At 44.4% G+C, this 27,249-nt stretch overlaps 1 protein-coding gene across 1 annotated transcript in view; it reads right to left on the bottom strand.

Annotated features, from left to right (window-relative positions):
- The window catches only part of SPTLC2 (serine palmitoyltransferase long chain base subunit 2), a 73,309-nt gene that overhangs the window by 22,757 nt on the left and 23,303 nt on the right, over nucleotides 1-27,249 (bottom strand). Inside the window, exons 3-5 of the mRNA XM_058655436.1 lie at nucleotides 11,684-11,838; nucleotides 11,034-11,182; nucleotides 3,517-3,641 (exon numbers count right to left, since the gene is read on the bottom strand). Coding sequence (XP_058511419.1) covers nucleotides 3,517-3,641; nucleotides 11,034-11,182; nucleotides 11,684-11,838 — 429 coding nt within the window. The remainder of the gene's footprint in view (nucleotides 1-3,516; nucleotides 3,642-11,033; nucleotides 11,183-11,683; nucleotides 11,839-27,249) is intronic.

Genomic DNA, 27,249 nt, shown 5'->3' with positions numbered 1-27,249 from the left:
GCCGTGTGTTTAACATCCAGACCTGCTTCACACAGATGTAGAGCATCAGGCTCAAAAAGATATGAAAATCACATTACTCTTTGTCTTTAACAAAATGACGACATACTAAATTCTTCAAAGGTAGTACTGGGCATGTCTGCAGAAAACAGTGAAATAGAAAAAAAATCTGCTTCTAGATAGCGATTTGTTAGTATTCATGAATTGATAGGGAGAAGCAAGATGGAATTATTCAGTCGTCTCGGGTAAAAAATTCTAAGAAATTTCAAATAAGAATTTCAGGTTAATACTGCTACAATGCAGGATAGCAATTTATTATAGTCAATGTGTGAAGGAAAAGAACCACACTGTTACATCTTTTCAAGAATTTGTCCACCTTACCCCAGTTGCTAAATTTACTAATACAACGTTGTTCTTAACATTCCTTTGGAAATCCTTCGATCTCCACAATATGCATAGTGATACCTTGTCTCATTTAGGATACTAATAATTTTCTATCTTTTTTTAATGCTGATCAGTATGACTACAGATCTATCAATTTTAATAATTTTCTTCAAAGAATCAGCTTTGACCTCGATGATTTCCTCTACCATCTATATTTTTTAATTTCCTTATATTTCTAGATTTATCCTTACTATATAATTCCTACTCCTTAATTTGGGTCTCATTGACTCTTAACAATTTCTTAGAGTAAAAGCTTTGTTTTTCTATTGTACTTATTTAATGCTATCCATTTCCATCTGAACACTGTTTTAGGTTTTCAGCCTACAAACTGTGATATGTTACATTTTCATTTTTCTTTCCAGTATTTCCTACTGTCCCTTGTTCCTGTATTTCCCTCTGCCCCATAGTTATCTAGAAACATGTGGTTTAATTTTCAAATACTCAAAGATTGAGAGATATTCTTTTTTTGTTAAAAAAAGATTTATTTATTTGTACTGGAAAGTCAGATATACAGAAAGGAGGAGAGACCACTCCCAAAGTGGCTGTAACAGCCAGAGCTGCGCCAATCTGAATCCAGAAGCAGGAGCCTCTTCCAAGGTCTCCCACATGTGCGCAAGGTCCCAAGACTCTGAGTTGTCCTCGACTGCTTTCCCAGGCCACAGTAGGGAGCTGGATGGGAAGTAGGGCTGCCGGGATTAGAACCAACACTCACATGGGATCCCAGCGTGTGCACAGCAAGGACTTTGGACCACTAGGCTACCGTGCCAGGCCACAGACATTCTTATATTACTGATTTGAACATACTTTGAAAAATCTTAATACTTTTAAATTTATTAAAACTTATTTCAGGTCTAGAATACGATTTTAGTAATTATTTTGCTGTTAGAGATGAAATATTCCATTAATGTCAATGAACTGATTCAATGTTTTCCTCCCATTCTATATTTTTAGAGGTTCTCTGCAATTACTTTTTTTTTAAGATTTATTTTATTTTATTTTTATTGCAAAGTCAGATATACAGAGAGGAAGAGAGGAAGATCTTCCATTCGAAGATTCACTCCCCAAGCAGCCGCAACAGCTGGAGCTGAGCAGATCCAAAGCCAGGAGCCAGGAACTTCCTCCAGGTCTTCCATGTAGGTGCAGGGTCCCAAGGCTTTGGGCCATCCTTGAGTGCTTTCCCAGGCCACAAGCAGGGAGCTGGCTGGGAAGCAGGGCTGCTGGGATTAGAACCAGAGCCCAAATGGGATCCCGGTATATTCAAGGCAAGAATTTTAGCTGCTAGGCTACCTTGCTGGGCCCATCTCCAATTATTTTAAAACATAGTTATGCATTTATTTGAAAAGCAGAGTTACAGAGAGAGGGAGAAACAAAACAAGAGAGATCTTCCATTTGCTGGTTCACCTGCCAAACAGCGTTAGTACCCAGACCAAGGCAAGAACCTGGAACTTTATCTGGGTATCCCATTAGCAGAGAATTAGATCAGAGGTGGAATAGCTGAGACTTGAACCAGCGCCTAGATGGGATACTGGCATTGCAAGTGGTGGTTTAGCCCACGAGCCACAATACCAGCCCCAGTGATACCTCTAAGTGCAATTCTGTACATGTCTACTTCTTTTAGTTTCATCAGATTTTGCTTCAAGTACTTTGAAGCTATTTAGGTTTCCGGACTTACAGTATGTCCTCCTGAAGAGTTAACTCCTTCACCATTGGAGAATATTTTTTATCCCCAGAAATCTTTCATGCTCTGAAATCTTGTTTTTACTGATATCACCATTTCAGATTTCTCATTATTTGTATGTTATCCCTTTTTCCTGCTCTTGATCTCTGTGCCTTCATATTTTAAAAACAGTTTCCTGGGCCCAGCGGCGTGGCCTAGCGGCTAAAGTCCTCGCCTTGAAAGCCCTGGGATCCCATATGGGCGCCGGTTCTAATCCCGGCAGCTCCACTTCCCATCCAGCTCCCTGCTTGTGGCCTGGGAGGGCAGTTGGGGATGGCCCAAAGCTTTGGGACACTGCACCCGCGTGGGAGACCCGGAGGAGGTTCCAGGTTCCCGGATTCGGATCGGCACGCACTGGCCCATTGCTGCTCACTTGGGGAGTGAATCATCGGATGGAAGATCTTCCTCTCTGTCTCTTCTCCTCTCTGTATATCTGGCTGTAATAAAATGAATAAATCTTTAAAAAAAAATAGTTTCCTAATTTAATTGGAAAATCTACTTATATTTTATTTAATTTGACAATCTCTACCTTATAATTAACTGTATACATTATTCAAGCTTAATGTGATATTAATATAAATGGGTTTCAATTCCTCCCTTGCTATTTGTTCTCTATCTGTCCTATTATACATTTGTATAACTGAAAAAGACTTTGGAGTTAACCTAGTGAAACCAGCTCATGATACAAAGGAAACTATGAGGATCAGAAAAGTTCTTTCACACACTCAGTGTGAGCCATAACATCAACCAACAAGCAACTGCATCTCCTGTTAATCCACTGTTCTTTCAACATACCATTCCTGGATGTCACTGTTAGAACAAAAATCTCAAGAGAGTTTTTTTTCCAAATTGATAGCCAATATGATAGAATGCAATTCTCAAAGTCTCTTATCAGTTCTTTTTCCTCCCCTACAAGCTCTACGCACAGGATGGAAGTATTTTGTGCATGTGTGTGTGTGTGTGTGTGTGTAAAATTTGCCTATATGCAAAATTATTAGTGAAAGTATAAAATACAAAAGTATAAAAAAGTATAAAAGTATAAAAATATAAAAGTATACTTTTATACTTAAGAAAAATTATCTATTAAATAGCTTTCCAAACTAAACATAATTTTCCCCCATAATTCTAGTCTTTTAGGTTTTATTTACCAGAATCCATTCAAAATGCTAAATAAAATAAAGTCAACAGCCATCTAACTGATATAAGGCTTCATGGGAAATACTTACCCAAACATTTCTGACAGGTATTTCTTTGGATAAAATACATTTAGTCTAAAGTTTATAATAGTTTGGCCTTGCTCAGGTGCTCTTCAAAATCAAAGAATTATATGAGAGAATTTTCATAAATGATTGTCTTACTTTGCCAACAAGAGCAGGAATGTTCATTGAATTTGTTGCAAATCCCATGCCATATGCCATAGCAGCTTCTACTCCCAAGAATCTTGCTACAAGTTTCTCTAGTTCTTCATGTTTGTCCAGGTTTCCTGTGTGATGTTAACAAAATCAGTATCATGAAATTCTAAATGTAAGAATTACTTATCCTTTATAAAAAGAAGTCATGATCTGTATGGTGGGACCTTTAGCAAACCCTCCCAAAACTCAGAATCACAAGCAAATGTCTGTTATTTTAAATCGCTGAGCTACTGTGTTGATCTGTTACACAGCAACAGACAGGTGAGAAAGTGCTCTCAGGGTGAGCACTGCAGTGCAGCAGTTAAGCAGCAGATGGCAACGCTCATAGCCTGCTTCCGAGTGCTAGTGAAGGACCTGGCTGCTCCACTTCCCATGCAGCTTCCTGCTAATGCACCTGGAAAGACAGAAGATGGCCCAAGTACCTGGATTCCTGTCACCAAGGTGGATGGGATTCCTGGCTCCTGACTTCATCCCAACCCACTACTAGCTGTTGCTTGCATATGGTGAGTTAATCAACACAGAGAACATATCGCTCAGCCCCTCTCAGCCCACTCACCTTGCTCCTTTTCAAACAAACCTTTTAAAGGAAAAAAAAAAAGTAATTTCCTTTACTTTGCTCTTCCTGGTCAATTTGTACTATACTTTCATAATGAGAAATCCTTTCAAATCCTTAAGGAATAATGACATTGCAGAAAAAAAGACATTGAGAAAGATGATGACTGAACTTTGATGCTATGTGTCCTGACAGCTTAGTCAAATCCCTAATAGCCTCTGGGCTTTTATCATCTGCTGAATTTTCTCTTTAAAGAGAGAGAATTATTTTACTTCTTTGAAAGGCAGAGAGGCAGAAACATCCTCCAACCTCCCATCAACTGGTTCCCTTCCCAAGTGCCTGCAAGAGCTGAGGCTGAGTCAGAGCAAGGCCAGGAGCCAGAAACTCAATCTGAGCATCCCATGCACATGACTAAGACCAAACTACTAGAGCCATCACCGGCTGCCTCCCAGGGTGTGCAACAGCATAAAGCTGGAACGGAGAACAGAGCCAGGACTTGAACTCAGGTACCTTGATATGGGATGCATATAACCCAACTGGCCTCTTAACCACTGTATCAAACTCCTTACTTGGAAAATTTTAATCATTATGCCTACATAACTCATGACATTCTTAGGACCAGAAGAGATACTATGTTCAACCATCTCATATAACACAGAGTGTCTTAAAGATGTAAGGTATGGTCACTGTATGCGATCACTACACGATGCACTGTCAACCATTTAATTAGATCACAAGATCTGTGTCAGGGCCTAGCACTGTGGTGCAAGAGGTTGAACATCACTGCGAGCAACACCTCATATCCTGAGCGTGGGTTCTAACTCTCTGCTTCTCTTGTCCATTCCAATATTAATGTGCCTGGGAAAACAGCAGATAGCCTAAAGTCTGGGGCTGCTTCTGTCCACATGGGAAACCAGAATGAAGTTGTGAGCTCTTGGCTTTGGCTTGGCTCAGCCCTGCCCACTGTGGCCATCCGGGGAGTGAGTGAGCCAATACGGAACTGTTCTCTGTGTCTCTCCCTCTCTCTAAATATTATAAAAGCAAAAAAAAAAAAAGCTCCTAACTTCTGAAGTCTCTACTACTGTTTCAAATATAGTAGTGACTAAAATGTTTTGTTCTTATTTCCCTTTTGGAAATTATCATAAAACTGGAAGAACAAGAAATAAAGACACAAAACTTATTATATATTTTTTTCTGAAAAGATTTATTTATTTTTTATTGGAAAGGCGGATATACAAAGAGGAGGAGAGACAGAGAGGAACATTTTCTGTCTGATGGTTCACTCCCCAAGTGAGCGCTACGCCGGGAGCTGAGCCAATCTGAAGCCAGGAGCCGCCAGGAGTTCTTCTGGGTCTCCCATGTAGGTGCAGGGTCCCAAGGCTTTGGGCCATCCCCGACTGCTTTCCCAAGCCACAAGCAGGGAGCCCGATGGGAAGCAGGTCCGCCAGGATTAGAACTGGCGCCCATATGGGATCTCGATGCATACAAGGCGAGGACTTTAACCACTACGCTATCGCGCCGGGCCCCAGAACTTAATATATTTTTATTACCTAGCAGATATCAGTAAATCCTTAATATAATTAATGAAAATGGAAAATTCATCAATAAGATGCCATGGGTTGAACTGCATTCCACCAAAAACAGATACCCCTCCCCATCACCCCAGGCTGTGACCCTCTTTAGAAACAGGGCTGTGAGGGAGGAGGCAATCAGGCAAACATGAAGTCATTCAGTAGTGCAGGTGTCCTTAAGAAAGGGGGAAACCTGGATGTAAAAACAGGAAAATAGAGGGGGAGAACAAAGTTGGACTAACAGGAAGAGAGCCATGTGACAGAACTGGCATCTAAAAGCCACGGGAAGCCAAGAACGGCTAGCAAACTCGAGAAGCGAGGAAGGATTTTCTAGGTCCATCATAGACAGTTTGGGCCACTGGCACCCTGGACCCCATCCTGCTCATCTCACACATTTCTCCTGCTTAAGTCACCCAGTTTCTGGTACTTGGTTACTGCAATCCTAAGAAGCTAATACAGATGGTAAATGACTGAGTTAGAAAAGCTGAGGCAGGGCCTGGTGCAGTGGGCTAGTGGCTAAAGTCCCCACCTTGAACGCGCCGGGATCCCATATGGGCACCGGTTCTAATCCTGGCGGCTCCACTTCCCATCCAGCTCCCTGCTTGTGGCCCGGGAAAGCAGTCGAGGATGGCCCAAAGCCTTTGGACCCCAAGTGGGAGACCTGGAGGGAAGTTCCTGGCTCCTGGCTTTGGATCAGCGCAGCACTGGCTGTTGCGCTCACTTGGGGAGTGAATCATTGGACGGAAGATCTTCCTCTCTGTCTCTCCTCCTCTCTGTATATCTGACTTTGTAATAAAAATAAATAAATTAAAAAAAAAAAGAAAAAAGAAAAGTGAGGCAACAGTCATCAGAGTAGGTTAAGGGTTGAGGATGGAATACAAACAAAATGACTGAAACATACTAGAAATAGACATGAACCCTGCTACATTACTAATGGAATTATAAAATGGTATGGCTACTATACTGTTTGGAATTGTTTAGCAATTTTTCAGAAAGTTACCATATGACCCAGCAATTCTACTTCAAGTATATACGCAAAAAAAAAAAAGTGAAAACATACATAAGAACTTGCACACTCGTGTTCACACTCTAACTGTTCCCAATGACCCTTATAAAACAGAAACAATTCAAATGTCCATTAATACTGGATGCATAAACAACATGCAGTTAACTTACTCAGCCATGAAAAAGAATGGACGTAGTGAGGCAGCTCCCCACCCCCTCTTCCCTTGGGACACAGGAAAAAAAACAAATAAAACAAAATAAACAAATCCCCCAAAACTCTGAACCATTTGTCCTACCCACCTTGCTTAGTACCTGAACCTCCTACCCTAGTCAGAGGGCCAAAGGCTGTGCATCCCCCTCAGTTATGCACTAGCTTACTCCACAATGACTGCACCTGGGTAGCCAAGATCCCAGAACTCCAGCTAGGTTTGCCATAATTAGGGTTATCATCTGCTGCCTTCCCAGGCATATTAGCAGGAAGCTGGACTGGAAGCAGAGCAGCTGGGTCTGGAACCAGCTCTTCAACATAGATGCAAGTCTAATAAGTGCTAACTTTACATACAGTGCCTCAATGTCAGCCCAAACATAACATGGATATCCAGAATTTCAATGAAACAATTTAGTCCTGACATTACTAGGAAAGTTCTGGAGAGTGAGCTTTAGCAATATAAGCAGAATATGTTAACAAAAGAGAATGAAGGTAGGTGCTGTGGCAAGGTGCGTTAAGTCACTGTTGCAACGCCTGCATCCCGTATCAGAGTGCCTGGGACCAAGCACTGCCTCTGCTTCTGATCTAGGGTCCTGTTAATGTGCACTCTGGAAGGCAACAGACGATGGCCCAAGGATGTGGTCCCTACCAACGGTGTGAGAGGCATGGATGGGGCTCCTGGCCCCGGCTCTGGCCTGGTCCAGAAATAGCTACTATGGGCATTTGGATAATGGGTCATTCAGGCTGTTCAAATTAATCAAAATTGAATGTATCTTTTTCAAAAGAAGAACATGGCATTAAAAAAAATGAAATGAAAAAGCAAGCTATGAAAGATAAGAAATAAGAGAAACAGAGAAGGGATAGGCTTGGTGTGAGATTCAGTGGCTAAATCCTTGCCTTGCAAGCACAGGGATTCATATGGGCTTTGGTTCCTGGCTTTGGATCAGCTTAGCCCCAGCCATTGTGGCCATTTGGGGAGTGAACTAACAGATGGAAGATCTTTCTCAGTCTCTGCTCTCTGTAACTCTACTTGCCTTTCCAATAAAAACAAATAACTGTTTTTGCAGATTATTTATTTTTATTGGAAAGGCAGATACACAAAGAGGAGGAGTGACGGAGAGGAAGATCTCCCGTCTGATGATTCACCCCTCAAGTGGGCTCAAGAGCCGTAGCTGCACCAATCCAGGAGCCAGGAGCTTCTGCCAGGTCTCCTTTGCCAGTGCACGGTCTTAAGGCTTTGGGCCGTCCTCGACTACTTTCCCAGGCCACAGGCAGGGAACTGGATGGGAGGTGGAGCAGGCAGGACACGAACCAGCACCCATACAGGAACCTGACGCATGCAAGGCAAGAGCTATAGCCACTAGGCTATTGCACCAGGCCCCCAAACAATACATCTTAAAAAAAAGTGCCTGGCACAGTAGCCTAGTGGCTATTATTCTTGCCTAGCATGTGCCAGGATCCCATATGGGAGCTGGTTTTAATCGCAACGGCCCTGCTTCCCATCCAGTTCCCTGCTTGTGGCCTGACAGAGCAGCTGAGGATGGCCCAAAGCCTTGGGACCCTGCACCAACGTGGGAGACCCAGAATAGGCTCCTCTCTTAGGATTTGTGCAGGTCTGGCCGTTGCGGCCACTTGGGGAGTGAATCAATGGATGGAAGATCTTCCTGTCTGTATAACTGACTTTCCAGTAAAAATAAACGTTAAAAAATAATAATAATAAGATAAAGGGAGAGAGAAGGGAAGGGAAATTGCTAATCTTATCATTTCATTCCTGGTTAAAAACAAAAACAAAACAGTACCAGAATTTAGTGTATGCTGTATTCCTGGAGAATACCAGTCCAAACTGAAGCAGAAGGCAGGATAAAATTACACTTACAAAGGTTCTAACAGTATCCAGAAGTTCACATTAAATAAAAAATTTATTGAGCCCGGTGCAGTAGCCTAGCAGCCATAGCCATTGCCTCGCACGTGCCGGGATCCCATATGTACACTGGTTCTAATCCCCAGAGGCCCTGCTTCCCATCCAGCTCTCTGCTTGTGGCCTGGGAAAGCAGACAGTCCAAAGCTCTGGGACCCTGTACCGGCGTGGGAGGCAGGGAAGAAGCTCCTGGCTCCTGGCTTCGGAATGGCTCAGCTCAAGCCATTGCAGCCACTTGGGGAATGAATCATCAGATGGAAGATTTTCTACTCTGTCTCTCCTCTCTGTATATCTGACTTTGCAATAAAAATAATCAAATCTTTAAAAAGAAAAAAAAAAGAATATTCTGTCCTGTAAAAAAATTAAATCCTAAAAGGAAATTTTTTAAGGCTCCTCATCTTAGAAGTTACCTAACAGACTATGGAGGAATTTAGAATAGGACAAGTTTCCAACCACGGTCCCAAGAGCATTAAATTGATATTGGAGGGGTAGAAACCATAATGCAGCTGTAAGATATGTTTTAGGTAACTGAAAACACTAGCCCATGTCTTATTTACTGAGTTATTACAGGTCTAAACTTGACTTTTGGATCAAAAACTTGGCATAATATATGTACCTATGCAAGCTTTACTAGTGGAGCCAAAATATTTTCTTTCAATATTAAAAAAATAATAAAACATAAGTCAGATTGCTCTGGTTATCACAAAATGGTTAGAACTTTGTGGTAGCTAAGAAAATACATACGTTCATATGTATTGTTGTGGTGTAGCAGGTGCAGCTTCAATGTAACAGTTAAATCATCCATCTGCTGATGCAATGCCCAGATGCTTACAGAAGTAAGGGCCACACCAGGTCACAGACAGGAGCCAGGGAGCCCAAGGCTACACCAAGCCAGACAGGTCACGGACAGGAGCAGGAGAGCCCAGCAGCAGGCTAGTCCAGTCTGTCTCACATTCCATTCGGCTCTCATACATGTCAATGGGTATTAAAGCCTAGGTCCATTTAACCAGCTCAACTATTCAGTCCACACAGATGTCGTTGGGTTCCTCTCTGTCTAGTCACCCCAGTCCCATCTCAAGTCCTGGCTACTCAATTTCCCACCCAGATCCCTGCCTACATTCCTGAGGAGAGGATGGCCCAAGCACATGAATTTCTTTCTTTCTTTTTTTTTTTCTTAATGATTCTTTTTTTTTAAAAAAGATTTATTTTATTTTTATTACAAAGTCAGATATACTGAGAGGAGGAAAGACAGAGAGGAAGTGGAGCTGCTGGGATTAGAACCAGCGGCCATATGGGATCAAGGCGAGGACCTTAGCCACCAGGCCAAGCCACCGAGCCCAAGCACATGAGTTTCTGACGTCATGTGGGCGTCCTGGCTCCTGGTTTCAGCCTGGTCCAGCCCTGGCTGGTGCAGCCACCTGGGGAGTGAACCAGATCAATCTTTCTGTCACTCTGCATTTCATTTTTCTTTTTCTTTTCTTTTTTTTTTTTTTTTGTGAAATAAGCCTATCTATATTTATTTTTTTTAAAGATTTGATTATTTTTATTGCAAAGTCAGATATACAAAGAGGAGGAGAGACAGAGAGGAAGATCTTCCATCCAATGGTTCACTCCCCAAGTGGCTGCAATGGCTGGAGCTGAGCCGCCAGGAGCTCTTCTGGGTCTCCCATGTGGGTGCAGAGTCCCAAGGCTTTGGGCCGTCCTCGACTGCTTTCCCAGGCCACAGGCAGGGAGCTGGATGGGAAGCGGGGCCACCAGGATTAGAACTGGCAACCATATGGGATCCTGGGGCATGCAAGGTGAGGACTTTAACCACTAAGCTATCATGCTGGGCCCACACTCTACATTTCAAACAAATAAATCTTTAAAAAAAAAAAAAACCTGAATTCTTCACACATATAGAGCCGTCACTTGCAAAACCCTATCACTACCATTTGTAAAACCCAATCAAATCATTAAAGTTGCAAATGAAACAGCAATGGAACTTTTCTAAGGATACCCAACACGTGCTAACAGAATGAGAATTAGCCATCACTTCAGAGAAAGGAAACATTCTTTACTTGGTCTAAAACTACATGATACAAGAAAAAAAAACCCTACATAATAAACTAAGTGTTTGGATATTAAACAGACTAGCTCCATATTGGTATTACTCCTAAATTAAAAAAAGTCACAAAGCGCAGATGGCCACACACAGCTTACACTCACCAATCTCCTGCCGAGTGCTGCACACGCCGACTCCGTACTCCTCGAGGGTTTTGGCAGCTGCTTCTGGACATGAGCCAGTATTTTGGGCAAATCCAAGATAGTTGTAGGAACCCATGTTTATAACACCTTTGATTATATTCCCTGTATACCTGTGACCCAAAAGCATAAACTAATGAAACTCACAAACAATCATATATTTAAATGTGCTAGCAAATGCACTGGTAACACAGATGCAGGAACCAGTGAGAACACAGTCTACATGCAAAGGAATTCAAACTCATTACAGGCAGAGATGTAACACTTTGACCCAGCAATGAGCATACCCGAGGATGCTTTCCCAGCTGTGGTACCTTATGCCACATTCCTTCCCTGGGCAGGGGGACTTTTGCTATTCACCACCTGGCCCTCCAGGCATGAAGTGTGGACTTGAAATAATCTGCTGCTGCTTAACACGAGATGACAGCCCAACCCACTGTCCCTTACTGTTATCTCTATTACAGACACAGATGATCCCAATTTCATAAATTATAAACTATGTGTTGTGGGAGGTGAACCAGTGGATCAAAGATTTTTGTCCTACATTATTCAGTCTTTCTAACAAATAAATACATACATTTTAAAAACAGAAACAAATTCCTAGCATTACTCACTTGAAAGACCAGTTATAATCATGAGACTGCCTCTCCATTATGTCCACCTTGGCTCCAGGCACACTGCAGATTGGCCGATTCCAGTTGTCCCTTATCCTCATGTAGAGATTCCTTGTGTAGAAGTTTTCAAAATCCTGATACAATGACACAAAGTCCTGCCAACAAACCGAATTGCTTTATGAACAAATTTGACAATCTCCCTTTTCGTATTTTAAGACACCTGACACCGACAAGTCAATTGTATGTAATTAAGTGATACATCAAGAAAACATTAGGAAAGGCATCAATTTTTTTTATACCTAACACAACTCTTTATAATTAAGTAAAAGTCACTTAGCTTTATTACTTCACCTGTATTGCACAGCTTCACATAACTGCATAAATGTAGAACAAACTTAATTTAGTAAACTAAACCCCATACAAATAAAATTTAGGGCTCAGAGTTGTGGTACAGTGGGTCAGCTGCTGCCTAGCTCAAGCTCCAGGTACCTTACACTTCCACTCTGATTTCCTACTAATGTGCGTGGGACCTGGAGGAGCCTCCTGGCTCCTGAGCCAGCAGCTGAAAGATTTCTCTCTTTCTCTGTCTTGTCTGTAACTCTGCCTTTCATATAAAAACTAAAATTTTAAGAAAGAAAAAAAAGCTAAAAGGTAGGTTGTAAGATGCTATCCTTTTTGCTTTTCATGCTTAGAAGTTGTAAAAAAAAAAAAAATCTCTAAAACACATTTCCATGGAACTTAAAACTTTCCTATTCCCCCTGAGATTGAATTATACTAAAATTCTGAAGTTAAAAAAATTTTTTTTTAAGTCACAGTGCAGCTGATAAGAATGCACTAGAATGCACTAAAGCTGTGGCCAGTGAGGCATGGTCACTGCTCAGAAGACATGTGACCAGACCACAAGAGACTCACTTCAAGTCTTGAACATAAAAGGTAAACCAAACAAAAACAGAACTACAATTCTACTCTATCCAGCAAACCACAAAGCTACTTTTCACATTTCAATTTTGTGTCAACCTAAATTAACTAACTTTTTTTTAACTTGAGTTGTAATCTGCAAAAGACTTTTATTCCTAAAGGAGACTTTACATGAAACTCAAAAATTATAACCTTCTAAGACACTGGATTTTATAGTGTTTCTAGTTAAGTCTCAGTAAATACAGTCCTTCTTAAAGCTGGGCAGTTACTAAATACTCTAAACATCTGTAGGAAGCGATGGCATCTCAATCACAATTGGTTCTAACATTTACTCTTCCTTCTGACAGGAAATGTTCATAAGTAATGTATCTATTAAAATGAAATGTACCAGTTTATCCTATTTTTATAAAATTTATTTATTATTTTTATTTGAAAGGCAAAATTAGAGAGAGGAGGAGGAGAGGCAGATCTTCCATCTGTTGGTTCAATCCCCAAATGGCTGCAAAGGCCAAAGCTGGAGACCCAGTTCCTGGGTCTCCCACGTGGGTGCAGAAGCCCAAGAACTTGAACCATCCTCTGCTGCTTTCCCAGGTGTGTTGGCAGAGAGCTGGATGGGAAGTGGAGCAGCCAGGTCGTGAACCAGAGCCCATGTTGGATGTCAGCACTGCAGATGCTTAATAACTTACTACACCACAGCCCTGAAAATTTATCATTTAAATCATATAATCTTTTTGACGGTCTCCTCTTCCAATGTGACTACTGGCTGAAGGAAAACAGGAAAAGACACCTAAATTATAAAGACTTTTCTGGCTGTAATTCACTGCCCATTTATTTCCTAAAGGAAAGAACAGATAAGTAGCCCCAAACCCCTTTCTTTCTTCCTTTTTAAAGATGTATTTATGGGCCCGGCACGACAGCATAGCAGGTAATGTCCTCACCTTGAAGGCGCCGGAATCCCATGAGTGCTGGTTGTAATCCCAGCAGCCCTGCTTGTGGCCTGGGAAAGCAGTCGAGGACGGCCCAAAGCCTTGGGACCCTGCACCCACATGGGAGACCAGAAAGAGCTCCTGGCTCCGGATTGACTCAGCTCCAGCCATCACGGCTGCTTGGGGAGTGAACCATCGGATTGAAGACCTTCCTCTTGGTCTCTACTCTTCTCTGTATATCTGCCTTTCCAATAAAAATAAATAAAATCTTTTAAAAAAAAAAGATGTATTTATTTATTTGAAGAGATCTCTCCACTGGCTCTCTCCCAGGAACTTCATCCAGGTCTCCCACATGCAACCAGGGGGAAGGAATGGGTTCTGACCCCCCAGAGAGCTGCGACTGCCATGCTCAGGATCTCCATCTCTCCTTACAACAGACAAGGAGCTCCAGGACCCTGAGACAGAATATCCAGAGTGGAGGAGAAGCAGTCACAGGGTGGGCTGTGACACAAAGAGCAGGACCCCGAGACGGAAGTCACTGGCAGAGTGGAGGAGGAGAAGCTGTCAGTGAGGGCTGCTGGACCAAAGGGCAGGAGGGGAGAACAGCAGGGGAGAGATCGGCACGGCTGAGACAGGTTCCCTCTCCTCTCGGGCTAAGGACAGGGAAGCAGCTTTGACTGTAGCACCTAAAGGGCAGTTAACCAAACACCTTGCAGCTTGACAATAAAGAGGTATGGGAGGATTCATTTCTCTTTGAGGTTTCAGTGCTAGCAAACAGTAGTCTCTGCTCAAAGCATATTTTGTAAACTTTCTTCTAGGACTGAGGTTATGAAGGAAAGCTTGTTGCTAGCACAGAGTGGAGAAGGCTAAGCTGCCACCTGTGACAACACCAGCATCTCATGTGAGTGCTGCTTCAAGTCCTCAATGCTCTGCTTCCACTCCAGTTCCCTGCCAATGCACCTGAGAGAGCAGATGTCAACAAGATGACCCAAGAGGGCCCCTGCCACCCACTTTAAATATATACATAAAAAATCATTTTTAAAAGACTAAAGGGTGGCACAACACATTAATCTTCCTCCTCACGTGCCCACATCCCATATAGGTACCAGTTCATGTCCCGGCTGCTCCACTTTTGATGCAACTCTCTGCCTATGGCTTAGCAAGCGATGGAGAATGGCTCAGAGCCTTAGTCCCCTGCATCCACATTGAAGACCTGGAAGAAGCTCCTGACTCCCAGTTTTAGACTGGCTCAAGTCTGGCAACTGGGGCCATTTGCGGAGTGAAACAATGGATAAATGATCTGTGTCTCCACCCTAACTTTCTTTTTTTTTTTTTTTAAAGATTTATTTTTATTTTATTACAGTTAGATATACACAGAGAAGGAGAGACAGAGAGGAAGATCTTGCATCCGATGATTCACTCCCCAAGTGAGCCGCAACGGGCCGGTGCGCGCTGATCCGATGCCAGGGACCTGGAACCTCCTCCGGGTCTTCCACGCAGGTGCAGTGTCCCAAAGCTTTGGGCCATCCTCGACTGCTTTCCCAGGCCACAAGCAGGGAGCTGGATGGGAAGTGGAGCTGTTGGGATTAGAACCGGCGCCCATATGGGATCCCGGGGCGTTCAAGGCGAGGACTTTAGCCGCTAGGCCACGCTGCCGGGCCCTCCATCCTAACTTTCAAATAAAATAAATAAATCTTAAAAGAAAAAGGGGCTAATATTATCAATATATGTTGGATTATTTGCTAGACTTTCAGGATACATTAGGGAACATGACACTTGTCTCTGAAAATGGTGATACCTCACTATTCCCACCATCATTCCTGTATTCCCAACTCCCTCTTCCTCCTCCTCGATTTTCTCCATGTGAAAGGACTCCGTGCTGACCTGATAAGCACATACACTGGCCAGTCACTGAACAAACATTTACCGAGCAGCAGCCTCCAAGCACTAAGCAGGGCACTAGGGATAAGAATGAGTAAGCCTAGCTCCACAGACGGTAGGACCTCTCAGGGAAGCTAAGAGGGGCACACAATTAACTCCTGCAAAGGGACCGACCTAGAGACGGAGGGAGTGTCCAGCTGGGAGGTGGGAGAACATATGCCTCATTCAAACAGCACACACGGTGCACTCTTCATTCTTCCCTGTGACCTTCACAACCCCCCTCTACCAGCACGTCCAATGCTGAGAGTGGCACTGAACTGCTGGGCTTGAAGTGATCATCAGTAACGCTCTGTCTTCAAAGAAAAGTTTAAATTCATGGATTTATTGATTAGTAATCAGTGAAGGCCTTAGCAAAAGCAGTGTGGGAGATCTGGACCAAGCTCCCACACCAAGCCTTCCACTGTAGGCATCTGGAGACCAGCCAGTGGGTGGAAATACCCTATCCCACTTTCTCTCAAACAAATAAAACTTTTAAATTTTTTTTAAGACTCATTTATTTTTGTTGGAAAGGCAGATTTACAGAGAGAAGGAGAGACAGACAGAAAGAGCTTTCATTTGCTGGTTCACTCCCCAAGTAGCCACAATGGCTGGAGCTGAGCCGATCCAAAGTCAGGAACCAGGAGCCTCTTCTGAGTCTCCCACGCTGGTGCAGGGTCCCAACGCTTTGGCCGTCCTCAACTGCTTTCCCAGGCCACAAACAGGGAGCTAGAAGATAAGTGGAGCAGCCAGGATACGAACCGGTGCCCATATGAGATCCCAGTGATGGCAAGGCAAGGACTTTAGCCACTAGGCTACTGCACCAGGCCCCAAATAAAAAGTTTAATAAATTATCATTCACGTTACACATTCACAGCCCTGACCATGGACACTTTGAAAGACTGAAAAGTGCTCACTGTTATTATTACCACACAACCATTCTTATGACATTTCCTGGGCATCTAAAAATGCACCATCACTCTTTAAAAAACTGGGTAGAGGAGTAAACAAAAGGCTAATAATAATCCTTGCCTTCTTACGATTTACATTCTGGTGGCAGAGCTACTAAACAAGATAAATGTATAAAACAAAACATGTTAGTAAAACAAGCTAATGAAAACAAAAGCAAGCACACAGTTGGATACACAGCGTTCACAATGCTAGTCATGCTGCAGTTCATCTTCTCATCCAGTCATGTGGACTACAGGACAAAAAGGAGGCAAGGGAACTATGAGGCGGAGGTCCCACTTGAGACCACATAGAGTAGAAGCTTTCCTGGCAACAAGAGCAACCACTGCAATGGCAGGGAAGCAGGGCTTTAGCCAAGCAGCCAGTACAGCTAGAGACCAGGCCAAAGCCAGGCAGCAAGAAATGGCAACTCACTGCTAATGGAGGGTGATTAGTGGTTAAATCTGGATTTGCAAGCAGGCCACACATTATGTGGCAAGAAAAAAAAAAGAATCAAGCCAAACGCCAGGAGTTTTAGCCTAAGCAACTGGGGGAGACAGCTAGCTGCTCAGACGAGATAACAGCTTAGTTTCAGACATGTAAGTCCGAGACATCCATGTGGGATGTCAAGTGGGTGGCTAGATGCAAGGGTCTAGTGTTCAATGGAGAAGTCAGCGATAAAGATACTAATTTGGAATTTCCCAGCATACAGAAAGTTTAAAGATGTTCATCAAAGGATAAAGCCTAAGTCACACCAACTGACACAGATAAGCAGAAGCCTGCTGGGGAGATAAGGACAAACAGTAAGACAGGCAGGAAGAAAGCCAGGCAATTATAATGTTTTGGAAAACAAGGGAACAAAAAGTGTTCAGGATTGGACACTTGGCCTAGCGGTAAGACAGCTACACCCCTCAGCATGGTGCCGGGGTTCAGGTCCCAGTTCTGACTCCTGGTACCAGTTTCCCCACCAGTGCAGACAGTGGGAGTAAGAGTGATAGCACCATTATCCGAATTGCATGGACAGTAACTCACAGGATGGGAGAGAGCTGGATGTGTTTCTGGCTCCTGGTTCTGCCTCAGCCACTGTGGACATCAGAAGAGTGACCCAGCAGATGGCAGATCTTTTTCTGTCTCTATCTCTTTGCTTCTTAAATTAAAAAAATAATAAGAATATTAGTTAATGTTCCCACTTGGATGCAATCACTGACTATGTCCAATGCTGCCGATAGATGTCAAACGTGAGAAAGATAAAAAGGACTGTCAGATTTTGCAATACAGGGATATGCAGTGGGGGAGACAAAAATCAGGCATGACTGGACCCAGGAAAGGCTGAGGAGCAAGATGTTGGAAGAAAAAATGCCAGGGGAAGGCCCAGCGCAGTGGCCTAGAAGCTAAAGTCCTCGCCTTGAACGCCCCGGGATCCCATATGGTCACCAGTTCTAATCCCGGCAGTCCTGCTCCCATTCAGCTCCCTGCTTGTGGCCTGGGAAAGCAGTCAAGGACGGCCCAAAGCCTTGGGACCCTGTACCCATATGGGAGATCCAGAAGAAGCTCCTGGCTCCTGACTTCGGATTGGTGCAGATTTGGCCGTTGTGGCTGCTTGGGGAGTGAATCATCGTACAGAAGCTCTTTCTGTTTCTCCTCCTCTCTGTATATCTGACTTCTCAGTAAAAATAAATAAATCTGGAAAAAAAAAAGAAAAAAGAAAGACTGGGGGCCTCTGATCTTAAAAAAAAAAAAAAAAGCAGTAGATAAATGAGAAAATGGGCTCAAGAAAAGATTTTTCTTTCTTTTTTTTTTTTTAAGACGGGCCAAATATCAGATGTCTGGTCATGGTCGAAACTGTACATGCATTGAACAAAAGTGTCAGAGTACTGGCCAGTCAGCATGTATCATCCCTGGCAACAATACTGCACAGCTGAATTTAAATACACAAGATCACATTTTGCATTTCTAGTTACTTATCACCCAAATCATCATTTTCAAAATGCCTTAGGAGAGAACACAGACAAAACCTAAAGAGCTTAAAATATAACGAAATGTTTAACATGGTTTTTTCCATTGTGCTACAAGAACTATTCATGAATTATTGGAAGCCATAAATCCTATGATTTTTAAAAATTTTTTTCTTTAAATTTACTTTATTTTTATTGGTAAGGCAGATTAGATTTATGGATAGAAGAGAGACAGAAAGATGTTCCGTTCACTGGTTCACTCCCCATCTGTCCACATCAGCTAGAGCTGAGCCGATCCAGAGCCAGGATGCAGGGTCCCAAGGCATTGGGACTCCTCTAACACTTTCCCAGGCCATAGCAGGGACCCAGATGAGAAGTGGAACAGGCAGGACACGAATTTGGCGCCCATATGGAATCCTGGCACTTGCAAGGTGAGGGTTTAGCCATTGAGCCATCTTATCAGGCCTTAACAATACATATTTTTAAATTTTTCATTAATAAAGTTTTGTCTTTTAAAAAATAATAATTCCTTTCATTTTTTATAATCTTTACGTAGCTGGGAGAAATGCATGCTCATGTGGGCCATTGATTACGGTGGAGAGGGTCAAGGAATGGGGGAAAGTGGATGACATAACACCTCCAATCTCCTTTTTCTTCCTGTAGTGGGAAAGTGGGGAGAGAAAAGGAGAAGGCCACTCCTGACGGCCACCCAGTGCCATTCCAGTGGTTCCTATATTCTGAGATGCCGCTGATGCCATTGGTCCAAGGTTGAAAACATCCTTCCAGGCCTGGCACAGTAGCCTAGCGGCTAAAGTCCTCACATTGCACGCGTCAGGAACCTACATGGGCGCTGGTTCTAATCCCCTCTTCCTAACCAGTTCCCTGCTTGTGGCCTGGGAAAGCAGTAGAGGATGGCCCAAAACCTTGAGACCCTGCACCTGTGTGGGAGACCCAGAAGAGGCTCTCGGCTCCTGGCTTCGGATCAGCATGGCTCCAGCCATTGCGGCTGCTTGAGGAGTAAATCATTGGATGGAAAATCTTACTCTTTGTCTCTCCTCCTTTGTATATCTGACTTTGCATTAAAAAGAAATAAATCTTAAGAAAGGAAGAAAGGAAGAAGGGAAGGGAAGGGAATGGAAGGGAACGGAATGGAAGGGAAGGAAAGAAAGAAAAAATCCTTCCAAGGTCTATTTACTGACATAATCCACCTTAGAGTCTCAATTTGCCCAGAAAGCTTCACTGGCAAAGCTTGGTGGGCAGAGCTCTCCAATTTGTTCTGCCCTCCATGGTACTAGATGTCTCCTGTAGGCCTCAATGAACTGGTTGTCATGTCCTCTGTTAGCACCTGGGCATGCCGTCCACAGCACAGGCCTCAGCAACCATGGAGATTCAGTGCTGACACATGAACTCCACAATCCTGTCATTTTCCCCATGGTTGGAGTTCTCGGTCCAGTTACCCAGTGTGGGAGTCCCCAAAGAAACCTTACCAGAGGTGACTCCAGACCTAACTCATGTGCCTGCTAGCCATTGTGGGATCCAGCCGAATCCTTTACCCACATCAGCCTACGCATACACCAGTGGTTGCAGTTGCTGGGTTAGTTCTGTTCCCAGCTCCATCTCATACGTGAACTAATGGATGTTGTGGCCCAGTCTAACTCTGATCACCACACACTTGGCATTCAAGCATCCTTGTAGGAGCTGCAGCCTAGTTGGAGCGACCCCCAATAACTTCCGCCAGGCCCACCCTCAGCCCTGCTTCCTACACAAAATGGGATGTGCAGCAGATTGGTTCAGTCTGTTCCATATCCCATTTGGCTCTTGTACACATCAATGGGTGCTGGAGCCTAGCGCAGCTCAAGTGACCCCAGTCACTATCCAGCCCACTCAAGCTGGCAGGTGCCACCTCCTGTCCAGTGAAGTCTACCTCAAGCCCATGTTCTCATGCTCACCAGTAGGAGGTGCAGCACATCAGAGAGGTGCCCACATTGTCCCTACAAGGCCCACTCCCAGTCCCGGTCTTGCACTTTCCAGACGGCTCTGCGGTCTAGCTTGACAGAACATGCCCCTAGTCACAGAACCTGCTAGTCAATGCTGCAGCAAAGCCCAACCACTCTGCACTTACTCTAGCTCATGCATGCACCAGTGGATATGGTTGCTAAGTGCAGCCTGTATCTCTCTCTAACCCAGCTCGTATGCAAACCAATGAGCTTTATGGTCCTCCCTAGCCTGGTCTGCCCCCCAGTACCTGCTCTTAGGCTCACTAGGGAGAGCAGTGGCCCAGCAGCGGAGCTCCCGCAGCTCCCTTACTGGGTTTGCCCCCATCCCAGGTCTTACATATCCTGGAGGGAGCTGCAGCCCAGACTGAAACGTCTTGCCTCACCTTGGCATTCACCAGTGGGTGCTGCAGCCTGGCTCAGCCTGGCCTGCACATAGTTCCAGCTTATTCTGGTAGGTATTGTAACCTAACCCAGCCTGGACTGCCCCCAGTCCTGGCCCTAATGTGAACTGGCTGGTGTTATGGCCTAACCCAGCCTGTTCTGCACCCCATCCTGGTTCTCACATTTGCCAGTAGGTGCTGTGAACTGACCCTGCCTGGCCTACCCCCAAACCTGACCCACACATATGCTGGCGAACAGTGGAACCTGGCTTGGTCTGAGCAGCTCCCAGCTTGCTTCTTATGCTCACCTGCAGGGGCTGTATCCTGACAGAGGAGTTTCCCAAGCTCCTCTATCAGGTCACCTCCCAGTCACATATCTTGCACACACAGGTAGGTTCTTAGCTCAGTCTGACTTGGTCTACCTCCTGTCTTGGCAGCTACAGCAGTCTTGCCTGATGAGCCCACACCCATTCTAGCTCTTATTATTGGTTGTTATAGTCTAGTCACTCCTGGTTCACCCCCAGACCTTGCTTTCGCATGGTTCAGTAAGTACAGAGACCAGAGTGGCGTAAGACAGGCTGGAGCATAGCCCAGAATGGCACACCCAAGGCCCTGTCCACACCCATGCCTAGGGATACTGTAGCCACCTCCAGCCCATTTCACACCCCCATTCCAGCTCTTACCAGTGCAGTGAAGCAGTCCTGCCCAGCCTGACCAACACCCAGCCCTGACTCACATGCTCACAAGCGGGAGTGATGGTCTACCAGGAGAGTTCCCCAAGTTCCTCCACCAGACCCACTCCTAGACCAGATCTCATGCATGCCAGCAGTGCTAGGCCCTTACCTCGCACTGTGTATCCCCAGTCTTGGCCTTCGTGTGTGCTCATACATGTTGCAGCCTGGCCTGCCCCACATCCCATTCTTGGGTGCACCTACGGGGGGTGCTATAGCCTGGACCAGCTTGGGCTGTTACCAACCTCAATGCCCACAGTGTTGGTAAGTTCCACAGTCATGCCTAGCTCAATCCATCACTACCCCCAGCCTTTGAGCAAACCAGCTGCTATGGCAGTTGCACAGGGGTGAGCCAAGATCCCTCACAGAATCTGCTCCCCGACCCGGTTTTCTGGTGAGCTGGTTAGTGTCACAACCTAGCCTAACATGATGCACACTCTGCCCTGACACTCACTAGTGGGCACTGTGGTTGAGTCCTGCCGGACAAGCCCCTAACCATGGCTTTTGTGTGCGCTGGTAGGTGTTGGTCAATACCAAACAGCTCAGCTCAGGTCTCCTATGTGAGTGGCATATTGGTTTGGCCTCCAGTTTTCATCTTCTAAACCATCCAGTCTCAACCCCCTGATTCACCTACAAGTGCAGTAGCCTGGGTGGTGGAAGTCCCCAGAACTCACTCCTCACCTGTCACATTCTCCCTCAGCAGTCCTCCCTTCCACACATCTCCAGACCCATCCCTGAACAATCCACAGTCCCCATGTCCACGACTTTGCAGATTCCCAAGCCCAGCCCTCTAGCAGTGTGCTGTGCCAGTCTGAGGCCCTGCCTGCCTACCCAGGGCTCATGCACATTCATGTGTGGGTCCACAGACTATCTGATGGCATGTAGGCATCTGTCCCCCAGATACCTTTTTTATTTGCTCCTCCCCCAGACCCCCAGATATCTTTAAAAAAAAAAAATAAGCAATTATGCTGGCACACTGGTATAATTAACACAAATTTGGCATCAACCAGGCCCAGAATGCCCACCTAGCTGCTTTTCTCCCAGCAGTGTAACACTTGCCTAGATACAAAGCAACCTAGGCCCTACTGTTAGGGTCTTTTCTGATTTTAATAACCACTTTAAACCCCTTTACCAGTTTAACATCCAAATAGTACTCAATTTGTTTTTAAAGATTTATTTTATTTTTATTGGAAAGTCAGATATACAGAGGAGGAGAGACAGTGAGGAAGATCTTCCGTCCGATGATTCACTCCTCCTCTCTGTATATCTGACTTTGTAATAAAAAGAAAATAAATCTTTTTTTTTTTAAAAAAAGATGCTTATGTTTATCTACTTGAAAGGCAGAGTGAGAGACAGATCTTCCATTCATTTGCTCACTTCCTCAATACCTGTAACAGCATGGACTGGGTAAGGTCAAATCCAGGAGCCCAAAACTCCACCTGGCTCTCCCATTTAGATATAAGCCATTTTCTGGAACCTAACAGGATGCATTAGCAAGGAGCTAGATGTGAAACAGAAAGGATTGAAATCAGCAGTCTGATATAAGGCATAGGCATCCGTAAAGGTTCTTAACCTTCTATGCCACACAGCATAGTGTCAGACAGGCCACCAAGCATTTAAACTTTTACATTCACAGTTAATACTTAAAACAACAACAACAACAACAAAAAAAAAAAACCACAAAAGTTTGGGTCCGTAACAGTAGCCTAGCAGATAAAGTCCTTACCTTCAATGCACTGGGATCCCACATGGCCACATTTCTAATCCCAGCAGCCCAGCTTCCCATTCAGCTCCCTTTGTGGCCTGGGAAAGCAGCCAAATTCCCTGTACTCACGTGAGAAACCTGGAAGAGGCTCTGGGCTCCTGGGTTTGGATCGGTGCAGCTCTGGCCACTGTGGCTGTGGCTGTTTGGGGAGTGAATCAACAGATGGAAGATCTCCCTGTCTCTCCTCTCTGTATACCTGACTTCCCAATAAAAAAAAATCTTCACAGAAAAAAGTTCTAAATTGCATGCAAAGAAAATATGAATTCCAAAACCAGCCGACAGATAGAAAAGAAAAAGCTTTTTAAGGCTTGTTTAAAAAGCTACACTGTTGCTCTAAACAAAAACTCCAAGAAATAATCCCAGTAAGTACTGGCACTAGTAGAAAAAGCTGAACGGCAAAATTTATTTCCAATCTGGTCCTAAGGAATAGCTTCCTAGGAGTGAAAAACTCCTGAAGTAAATCAATAGATGAACACTCCATAAGACAGAATACTATTCAGCAACAAAAAGGAACAAAGTACTGAGGCTGGCTCTGTCATACAGCAGGCTGAACCACCACCTGCAGTGCCAGATCCCACGTGGGCACTCTTCAAGTTCAGGCTCCTCCACTCTGACCCAGCTTGCTGCTGGTGTGCCTGAGAGGGCAGTGGAGGATGGCCCCTGAGCTGGGTGACTACACTCACATGGAAGAGCCCCAAGCTCCTGGCTCCTGGCTTTGGTCTAGCCCAGTCCCAGACACTGTGGTCATTTTGGGCATGAACCAAACAATGGGAGATCTCTCTTTCTCTGACTTTCAAATAAGTAGAATAAATCTTAAAAAAAAAAAAGGACAGGGGACAGTGTCATGGCACAGGTCTTTGTCTACAGTGGCAGCATCCCAAATGGGTGCTGGTTCATATACTGGCTGCTCCATTTCTAGTCTAACTCCCTATTTTTGGTTTGGGAAAGGCGCAGAGATGGCTCGGATCCTTAGGCCCCTGGAACCATGTGAGAAACCCAGAAAGGCTCCTGACTTGGGACTGGCCCAGCTCTGGCTGTCTACGGCACTTGAAGTGAACCAGCAAATGGAAGATTATCTTCCTGCCTCTCTTCTCTTGTAACTCTGCCTTTCGCATAAAAATAAATCTTTCAAGAATGGGCCCGGCATGGTAACCTGGTGGCTAAAGTCTTCGCCTTGCACTCGCTGGGATCCCATATGGGCGCCGGTTCTAATCCCAGCAGCTCCACTTCCCATCCAGCTCCCTGCTTGTGGCCTGGGAAAGCAGTCCAGGACGGCCCAATGCTTTGGGACCCTGCACCTGTGTGGGAGACCCAGAAGAGATTCCTGGTTACCGGCTTCAGATTGGTGCAGCACCGGTCATTGCGCTCGGAAGATCGTCCTCTCTGTCTCTCCTCCTCTCTGTATATCTGACTTTGTAATACAAATAAATAAATCTTTAAAAAAAAAAAAAAAAGAAAACGGCCCAAAGCCTTGGGACCCTGCACCCCACCCAGGAAGAGGCTCCTGGCTCCTGGTTTTGGATCAGCTCAGAACTGGCTGTTGCAGCTGCTTGGGGAATGAATCATCAGACAGAAAATCTTCCTCTCTATCTTCCTCTTTTCTGTACATCTGACTTTCCAATAAAAATAAAATAAATCTTTTTTTAAAAAAGCAACATTTTCATCCAAAACACAACACAAAAACAAGAGAATTGGGAGGTAAAGAATTCTAAGAATTTTATACAATTTATGAAACTCAGGGCACCACTTTTTATCAGTGTGAACATGTGCTTCAGTTTCCTGTGAGGCTCACTCCCCTTGCAGGATATCTCTATAAAGAGGAACTGACACAATAGCTAACGTGGGCTGCTCTGGGAATGGAATGAGGAAGAAAACCAGGAAGTGGTTACGGATGCTACGCACTCAGTGAAATGAATAGCCACCACACCGCATCTGCATTTCATGACCCTGTGCATTCTTCTGCACCTCCTTCCAGAGCAACACCTAAAGCTGCCTATCTTACCACATGTAACTCAGCTTCAGGAAGCAAACATGCCCCCTTTTTCCTCAGAGAGTTGAATTTTTGTAAGAAAAATGCCAGAACTTAGCTATGCTAACTGTTTCCTGCCTGGCATTATAGTGCTGAAGGTCTGGCATTTGTCTACAAGTCAGTTTCCACATGTGCTGGTTTGGCTGCTCTACCTCAGTTCCAAAGATCCAGTTCTCTGCTACCGTGCTTGAGAAGGCAGTGGAAAATGGGCCCCTGGTACCCACGTGAGAGCTCTGAATGATGCCTGGCTCCTGGCTTAGCCTGGCTCAGTTTTATCACTGTGCCCATTTGGGGAGTGTACCAGTAGATGAAAGATCTCTCTGTCTCTCCCTAACTTAATAACTGTCTTTCAACCAAAAATGAACACGTATTTTAAAAAGAAGAAACTGATTACTTTTAGTAACATGAGGCATTTTTAACCTCTTTTTTTTTTTAAATAAAGAACTTTTATTTGAGAGAGAAGGCAGAGAGATCAAAACAGACTGAGAAAGCAGGAGAAGCTTCCACTTCCTGGTTTATGTCCAAAATGTCCAAATTAGCGGGAAGAGGGCCAAAACCACCTGCCAGGAACTCAATCCAGCAGGTGCAGGAAGCCAATTATGTCAGCACTCCTGTGTCCCAGGATCTGCACCAACAGGAAGCTGGAATCAAGCACCGCGGGTCAAATGCAGGTACTGCAGTGCTGTGAGACATGGGACACAGGCATCCTAACTGGAGGATTATGTGCTAAGCCAAAACACTTTATCCCCTGTTTCTGTTTATTAATGCATGCAAACTGTGTGGAAATCTAAAAACACAAAAGAATAAACAAAGGAAAGTCAAGCAAAGTAAATAAAGCCCTTCCTTGGAGACAACTATGACCGTCTCTGTTTACCACTACAAAAGCCAGACCAGTTTCGCTTCCATCAGAACAGAGCACCACATTCTGCTTTAGTCTTGTTTGTTTAGGCAGAAGAGCTGATCTGTGAACCAGATATCCAGTCCACTGTGTCTATGAGAAAAGTCCAGTTCTAAAGAGTGTGCAAACAATAGTCTTACCCACTTTACTGTAGCCCTTGGCCCTTTGTGCCCTAATCAAACATATAAAAATGATCAAAATAAAATAATAAAATAATAAAATAAAAAAAGAACACAATCTTTCTGGGAGACTATAAATACAACTTGTGATACGACACAGTAAGAGCTGTGAACAGAAAGAGAACGCACAGCTTTTGGAAATTCAATCGTTTGTGCCCACAAACCAGCAATGGAACTAGGTACTTCAGGAAACATTACTTTTTTAAGATCTATTTATTTTTATTGCAAAGTCAGATATACAAAGAGGAGGAAAGACAGAGAGGAAGATCTTCCGTCCGATGGTTTACTACCCAAGTGACCACAATGGCCGGAGCTGAGCCAATCCGAAGCCAGGAGCCCATAGCCTCTTTCGGGTCTCCCACACAGGTGTAGAATCCCAAGACTTTGGAACATCCTCGACTGCTTTCCCAGGCCACAAGCAGGGAGCTGGATGGGAAGCGGGACTGCTGGAATTAGTACCGGTGCCCAAATAGGATTCTGGCGTGTTCAGAGCAAGGACTTTAGCCACTAGGCTACTGTACCAGGCCGAAATTTTACCTTTCTAATCAATAAAATAGAGACAGTGCTGTTTCATTAGGTTCTTTTATTATTATTATTAAAGATATCTTTATTTACTTTTATTGGAAAGTCAGATTTACAGAGAGGAGACAGAAAAATCTTCATCTGCTGGTTCCGGGCAAGTGGCTGCAAGGACTGAAGCTGAGTTGATCTGAAGCCAGGAACAAGGAGTCTCTTCCAAGTCTCTTATGTGTGTGCAGGGTCCCCAAGGCTTTGGGCTGCTCTCGACTGCTTTCCCATGTCACAAGCATGGAGCTGGAAGGAAGTGGAGGAGCCAGGACACAAACCTGCACCCATACGGGATCCCAGCACATGCAAGGCAAGGACTTTAGTCAAGGGGCCAGCGCAGTAGCTCAGCGGCTAAA

This window comes from Ochotona princeps, chromosome 26 (genome assembly GCF_030435755.1).
Source record: "Ochotona princeps isolate mOchPri1 chromosome 26, mOchPri1.hap1, whole genome shotgun sequence".
In the NCBI taxonomy this organism is placed as follows: Eukaryota; Metazoa; Chordata; class Mammalia; order Lagomorpha; family Ochotonidae; genus Ochotona; species Ochotona princeps.
The sequence above is the reverse complement of the archived record's forward strand: the minus strand, read 5'-3'. Positions and strand labels throughout refer to the sequence as shown.